The sequence below is a fragment of the Sander lucioperca genome, chromosome 4 (assembly GCF_008315115.2).
Source record: "Sander lucioperca isolate FBNREF2018 chromosome 4, SLUC_FBN_1.2, whole genome shotgun sequence".
Classification (NCBI taxonomy): domain Eukaryota; kingdom Metazoa; phylum Chordata; class Actinopteri; order Perciformes; family Percidae; genus Sander; species Sander lucioperca.
Window position 1 is genome coordinate 23773370 of NC_050176.1, and position 7500 is coordinate 23780869.

General features: G+C 42.9%; 2 protein-coding genes and 1 long non-coding RNA gene across 4 annotated transcripts in view; 1 reads left to right on the forward strand and 2 right to left on the reverse strand.

Moving 5' to 3' along the window:
- acaa1 (acetyl-CoA acyltransferase 1) overlaps positions 1–5750 on the reverse strand; it is a 17702-nt gene extending 11952 nt beyond the window's left edge. The window contains exons 1-4 of one of the 2 annotated variants that reach the window (XM_031313044.2): positions 5477–5750; positions 4139–4232; positions 2377–2434; positions 2211–2290 (exon numbers count right to left, since the gene is read on the reverse strand). In XM_031313044.2, the coding sequence (XP_031168904.2) occupies positions 2211–2290; positions 2377–2434; positions 4139–4232; positions 5477–5731 (487 nt within the window). In that variant the 5' untranslated portion in view covers positions 5732–5750. The remainder of the gene's footprint in view (positions 1–2210; positions 2291–2376; positions 2435–4138; positions 4233–5476) is intronic. The other variant, XM_031313043.2, reaches the window with a different exon arrangement.
- The window catches only part of LOC116048446 (VPS10 domain-containing receptor SorCS3-like), a 1378075-nt gene that overhangs the window by 459899 nt on the left and 910676 nt on the right, over positions 1–7500 (reverse strand). The gene's annotated exons all lie outside the window — the stretch shown is intronic.
- Positions 7048–7500, forward strand: part of LOC116059792 — a 10976-nt gene continuing 10523 nt past the window's right edge. The window contains exon 1 of the long non-coding RNA XR_004107372.2: positions 7048–7500. This exon is cut by the window's right edge and continues 7 nt beyond it. This is a non-coding gene — a long non-coding RNA (uncharacterized LOC116059792).

Genomic DNA, 7500 nt, shown 5'->3' on the forward strand with positions numbered 1-7500 from the left:
GGGTGGAGACGTGTTAACATTTTCAAGTTTTTTATTTCAATTTGTTTAAAATCTGCGGAAAACCTGAGTCATTCTGCACCCGTTTCTGCGTGAGCCCAGTTATAAAGTGTATTAAAGGGGAACTATGCAGTTTTTTAAGCTCAGGAAGTATGGCGTGATATCAGGTCTCGTGATGTAACGAATTGCTTCACGGCACTGCACACATACGCCCGTCCAGGAACCGGCTGGCTATAAGAACGAGGTAGCGATGGAGTTTTTCACACTACCGTCACGGCTGAGCCGGCAAACAAGAAGCAGAAAGCGTTGAAAGCATTGTCGGAGGAACAGAGGAAGAGGAAACGGCAGACTGACCGAGAGAGGAGACAGACACGAGGAAACATAGGAGCTGCGTTTTCAGAATGGGGAGAAATGACAAACTTTTACACCGTTTAGCTGTCAGCGTTTTAACCGTGTTAGCTGCTAGCTAACGGCAGGCTAACGTTACCTGCCGTCGAGTGTAGTGTTAACTAGCGTGACATGCGGTGATTTTTCAGTTGCCTCTAACGTCCGTTTCGGAGCATCAGAGAGAAGGTATGTATGAGAGGAGGCCCCGCTGTTAACTGCATAATGACTAGGGCTGAACGATTAATTGCATTTGCGATAATATCGCGATATGTTAAAACGCGATTTCCTAATCGCAAAGGCTGCGATTTGGTCACATGACTCGCGAGAGCAAATCAGTCTGCACTCCGCAGAGAAAGCATCAACTAGCACGCTAACGCTACGCCGTACCTTCAGCTGATTTCTGTCATTCAAACAACTCTGAGTTGTAGTTTAAAACTTTTACAGCCATTTTAATAACATGAAGGGTTTTATTCGGGCTCGAGTCCATACGTGAAGTTAATGGATACAGACACGCAGACCTGAAGGCTCGGTTGGCAACGATTAGCTCTGATTAGCGGTTAGCTCCGGTTAGCGGTTAGCTCCGTTATAAAGATATGAGTGGAGGAGCTGCCACTGAGAGGGGTAACAACCAGACTCTGATAAATGACGTTCGGGGAGCTTTCACAGCAGCGTGGCCGCGGTGTTTCAACGGTTTTATTAGTACAGTTAATCCCACGGCAAGAACACCAGCAACATGCTAACGCAACGATAGCCTCTCTGAACAAGAACACCAGCAACTAGCTAACGCAACGATAGCCTCTCTGCACTCGGCAGCACGCAACTTCACGAGGGGGAGGGGCTGGAGGCAGCTCCTCCCTGTGCACTGTAAAAAATTACACTGTTGTGTGTGTTGTCACGGTTCATGTGTGCAGTAAACATTACACTTCGTGAGAAAAAGGGGTGGCAGTAGCTCAGTCCGTAGGGACTTGGGTTGGGAACCGGAGGGTCGCCGGTTCAAGTCCCAGTACGGACCAAAGTACAGAGTGTGGCTTGGTAGCTGGAGAGATGCCAGTTCACCTCCTGGGGACTGCCAGGTGCTCTTGAGCAAGGCACCGTACCCCCCCCAACCGCTCAGGGTGCTGGTCCAGCACTGGCAGCCCACTCACTCTGACATCTCTCCATTTGTGCATGAATAGGTCCTGAGCATGTGTGTGTATTTCAGGCCTGTGTGTAGTGATTTCTAACAAACAAACAGAGTGTAAATTGTAATTTCCCCACTGGGGATTAATAAAACGTATACAATTATTATAAAAAAGAAAATCGTGATATCAATTCTAAGCTAAAAAATCGTGATTTGTATTTTTCCCTGAATCGTGCAGCCAAAACAAAAAAACAAGAAACTTTTTTTTTTTTTTTCAAACGGCAACTACACCACACTTAGAGCAGAATTTGGTAGATTTGCCGACTTTGAGACTCCCAGAAATTCCCACAGAAGCGGAGAGTTTTCAAAATGTGACCCTGGGAAACAGGTCGCTGTGAGTCGACTTTTAAAATGTAATCTTTGTTTTGCTTGATTTGCTAAATTCTAAGATTTTTAAGGAGCTATTTGCTGCCTTTTTTAGGGCTTTATGTGGACCAAACTGTAAGTGAGAAGACTATATGAGACGTGGAATAATACAGTCAAAGATACTTGACTTTTTCAAAATAAAAGCATGAAAATAAACTATAAAGTGTGGCCCGTAGTGAAGTTGAGTTTGACGCCCCCTGGTGTAGGGAAACCGTCACGTTTTCTACTACGTATTTATGCGCATATCGGATCGGTACCGACAGTGCTAAAGAGCTCGTACCTGCGATGTTAAACAGCGCCTGGAGTCCAGAGGAGCACTGGCGGTTGACTGTGTAGACGGGTACGGTCTCTGGGAAGCCGCTGAAACAGAGACGGAGAGACAGTGAGACGTCGCTGGGACGGAGGGAATCAGGGCGGCTGAGTGGATCAGTGATGAGCAGTCTGACCTGAGGAAGTGAGCCACTCGGGCCATCAGAGCGCCCGCGCCGGGCTGCAGCACGTTACCTGCAGACAGCGGCACACGGCGCAATTTAAAATCAAAAACAGTCCAAGCAGAAATATGAATTAATGTTAAGAATTAACGGGGAAGTTCACAGATCAAACACCAGCACGAGAGTCAGCGTAGCAACTGTAAAGTCCATCAACTTAAAGGTGCTCTAAGCCAGGGGTTTTCAAACCTTCGGTGTGTGTGGACCACTATTTGTGATCAAGAATTTTCACTGTCCACCTTATAATACACATAATAAAATATGTCAACACACAGTCCTACCTAGGGCTGTCCTCGACTAAAGAAATTCTTAGTCGACTAACACTTATATGATTTTGTCGATTAATGGATTAGTTGATGTAATCGACAGAGCTGTGCTCTTTGAGAGGTGGTTAAGACTAGAAAAGCACAATATAAATGTAGTTAATGAACCATCTGTAAAACTGAGTTTCTCCACAATTAATCCTGCAAAAGCACCACTTTAAATCTTGTGTTTACCAGAAATGTGCTCATAAGTTTCTTGGAAATGAGTAATTAAGCATGAATAAGCATAAAAAATGACTCATCAACTAAAGAAATCTTAGTCGACTAAGACCAAAACGACCGATTAGTCGACTAATCGACTAAGAGGTGGCAGCCCTAGTCCTACCTGAATTAATCCGCACCTCTTAATAGGCCTACTAGCACTAAAACTAGAACTGGTCATCGCATCAGTCCAACAGGCTCGTTAAAAGAAATATTATATTTATATTTATATTTATATATTATATAGACATATTTAATTTTTTTACTTACTTACTCAGGCATAATCAGGTTCATCTGAACAACAGGCTTTCATTATTAATCTTCAGAGTTTGGACTTGAACGTCACGGCCGAGCGCCACTAGCCTATTTTAGTAATCGCACAATAACTTGACAATTTAATATAAATTTAAATGTTATATCAATATCTTCATTTTTATGGGAATTTCCTGGTAAAATGAAGGTTAGAAAAACTATTATTTTATATTTTATTCTACTTTTCCACGGACCACCTGCAGTACCCTCACGGACCACTAGTGGGCCGCTGACCACAGTTTGGGAATGACTGGTCTAAGTGATGTTGGGTGACGGCACTTCTTGTTGACGTTCGAAGTATTTTCAAACAAAAGGAGACTAGCTCGCCCCTCCCTCCTCCTCATCCCGTCCCCTCCCCCTCCCTTCTGACACTAACCCCCCCAACCCCAACCCCCAAATCCTAGTCGGTTATTGGCTGGAAGACTGTTTGTTATGTTTGGTGGTGCAGGTTGGCGCAGTTTGTTTTTGTTGCTGTTTGTGGAGCCTGGACTGTCTACAGTGACCGCATTTTTTACAGTGTGTTCAGGGGGCAGGCAGCTAGCAGATAGTGAGGAGATGTTTGCTGTACTATGCGACAAAATATGTTGTAGCCTAAAAAACGCTTAGAGCACCTTTAACGCCTAATTTCGTAGGATATCATACAAATTGTTGTGCATAAGTTTTCGTACAATTTCATACAAAACCATTAATGAGAATGCGTTATTTTTAATTCATTGATATTTGCATCATGAACTGGTTTCACAGCCATTGGTGGAAGAAGTACTCTGATCTCTTATTTAAAAAGGTAAAAGCAGTAATACTCCAGAGCAGTAATACTCCAGAGCAGTAATACTCCAGAGCAGTAATACTCCAGAGCAGTAATACTCTGTTCCTCTGTGTCTCACCGACACACACGTCTCCCAGCTTGTCCGGTGAAAGTCCAACGTCTGTCAGCACAGCTGTCATCACCGCACTCAGCAGCTCGTCAGGTGTGGTGTCCTGCAGAGAAAACATAACCCTGAAATATAATAGTAGTATAGTCGGACTGCATCTCTTGTTGGCCATTTTGTGGTTGTTCTGCATCTCTGTATTTGTTTTGTGTGTCTATGTGGTCGGTTTTTGTTGTAATTTTGGCTCGTTTCTTAGTTGTTTTGTGTATGTTTTTGATGGTTTTGTGTCTATTTTGAGTTATTTCACGTCTTTTAGTGATCATTTTGTATCTTTGTAGTAAATATTGGGCGGGTTTCAGACAGACAGACAGACAGACAGACAGATAGAAAGACAGACAGACAGACAGATAGATAGAAAGACAGATAGACAGAAAGACAGATAGACAGACAGATAGATAGATAGAAAGACAGATAGACAGAAAGACAGATAGACAGACAGACAGACAGATAGATAGAAAGACAGATAGACAGACAGACAGATAGATAGAAAGACAGAAAGACAGACAGACAGACAGACAGACAGATAGACAGATAGATAGATAGACAGACAGAGAGATAGACAGATAGACAGACAGATAGACAGATAGAAAGACAGACAGATAGAAAGACAGATAGAAAGACAGACAGATAGAAAGACAGATAGATAGATAGATAGACAGACAGATAGACAGACAGACAGATAGATAGACAGACAGACAGACAGACAGGTAGACTACCAGCTTAGACAACCATAACACAACAAACACACATATATCTCACATACATAAAAATCACTCACAGAAACGTAAAGAGTTAAGAATTAGTGAAGTGATTCCAAAGGTCTGGTATGGACTGACCATGTGATGTAATTGGTATGGACTGACCATGTGATGTAATTGGTATGGACTGACCATGTGACGTAATTGGTATGGACTGACCATGTGATGTAATTGGTATGGACTGACCATGTGATGTAATTGGTATGGACTGACCATGTGATGTAATTGGTATGGACTGACCATGTGATGTAATTGGTATGGACTGACCATGTGATGTAATGACCCTGATAAGCTGCTCTGGGAGAGTGTGTGTGCAGTGGTGGTTGTGCAAAAGTCAACAGTGCAGGGATTGAATTGTGCAATAGCGTATATTATGAAATATTAACAGAACAATATATAACAGGGAATAAGTTATAATGTGTTGTTATTTGCGTACACGTGTGTGGTCATTTGGCGTTATTTTGTGGGGTTTTTTAGCAACATTTTGAGAGTCAGGACCCCTGAGACTGACCTGAACCAGTTAAAGTTGAGTTACCTTGAACGCGCCTCTCTTCGCCTTCCCGACGGCGGTCCTCCGGCCGTGGACCACCACCACGTCGTCCGGGCTGCTGCTGCCCGCGCAGCCGCACTCCGACCTCCATAAGTCCCGTCTGTGTTCAGAGGAACCGGGGGGACGCAGGTGGCCCGAAAGGATTTTTATTCTGTGCATTACGACGACAAGAATAGCAGTTAAATGTGAGAGGACACACAGCTGCACACACTCTGCTCTCTCAGCTGTCACATAACACATCCGTGTTGTTACAGTCCGGACGGACAGCGCGGAGGGACAAACTTCAGCGTACCGCGAGACGCAAAGGGAGGAGAATCAGAATCCGGATTTTTTATTACCTAGGTTTTTTGCATAAAGGAAATTTTGTCTGTTTGTTGGTGCATAACAATACACATAGTGAGAGACGAGTAGGTCATTAAAATGTCATAAAAAGTATGTCAAAAAACATCATAAAAAGTCATAACAAAGTAAAGTCGTACCTGAACAGGAGGGAGACAAGAGGCCTGACGGGATTTTTTTTATCTGCGCAAATTTCATCTAAAAAAAGTCATATTATAGCCTGTCATGAACAGGCTCACCTGGTAGAGTGTGACCGTTTACAGACGTTTGCTTCCTTACGCAGCAGCTGCGGTTTCGACTCCGATTTTCAGCACATTTTGAAAAAAGTCATAGTATATTATGTCGAAAAGTAAAAAAAAAAATTATGAAAAGTCTAGTATAGTTTGTCATTTTTTTTTATCAATTTGTTTTTCTTCAAATGCTATAAAATTGCTAGCCTGACGAGCCAGCTCCACATCCAGATGTTGGGTCTGGGAACTCCCCATTGGCTGGGCTCAATCCGAGGGGCGGGATCAACGGTTGTCTTTCAGATTCCCTCTGCACGCAATAGGATAGAGCTACAACCAATCAGAGCAACGCTAGTTAATAGGTTAAACTTCAAACTCTGAACACATCTTCCTTTTTTAAGAATGACTTCAGGGCCGTTCTTTGTTCTTTTCTCAAAGAAAAGCTGAACTCCAAGTCTTCCAGGAGACCGCTGTTCACCAGCAGCCATAAGCCCCGCCCACCGCCTCTATACGCGATGTGATTGGCCTGACTAGAGTTTGGTTTTTCCAACTCACAAGCCAACTAGAGTGCGGATCGGGCCGAATTGTGTGCCCGAATCCGAGCCCGACACGGTTAAAATCTAATTATTTTCTCATACTAATGACACATGTTTGTTTGTTTGTTTGTTTGTGTGGAAAACTTTTATTAAGCAGCTGCAGGAAGGCATTCAGAAATGTCAACAGATGAGGTCATCAGCTCACACGGGCAACAAGCGCACACGTTAATCAGCTGTTTAATTTATAATGTTCAATGTGTTAACCTTTCCTGATCGCTTTGTTTCTGACGTGGTCAGATAACTTAAACTTATTCCACCAGCTCTGCTCGGTCGCATCTACACGTCTGCTTCCTCTCTCTCTCTCTCTCTTCTGCCCACTTTATACACACACACACACACACACACACACACACACACACACACACACACACACACACACACACACACACACACACACACACACACACACACACCTTAAAGCCAATGGAGAGTTTCTAGACGACCCTGGCTGCAAATTAAATTTGCTGCCGCTAGGGTGGTCTACATTTCCAGGCTAATAAAACTGACTAAAATACCCAAATTCAATGAAAGTAGTGAACTGATTATTTAACTTCTGAAGAGCGTTGTACGGAACCATCCACGTTATTTTTTTTTTTGACAATTTATTTGAAAGAAAACCCAAAATTTCTGATATAGAAACTGTTTGAAAATGGGTCAGATTTGACCTCGAGGACAACAGGAGGATTTAAGAACTTTAAAAAGCTTTAACGTGTGAACCTTTTTATTTCCAAATTTGTCACAACAACACATTCATAAGGCCACAGACTCACTGCACATTCTGGTTGGAATCAGATTAACATCCAAAAATATGTTTCTTCAATATAGAATCATATAAAACTTGTTTAGT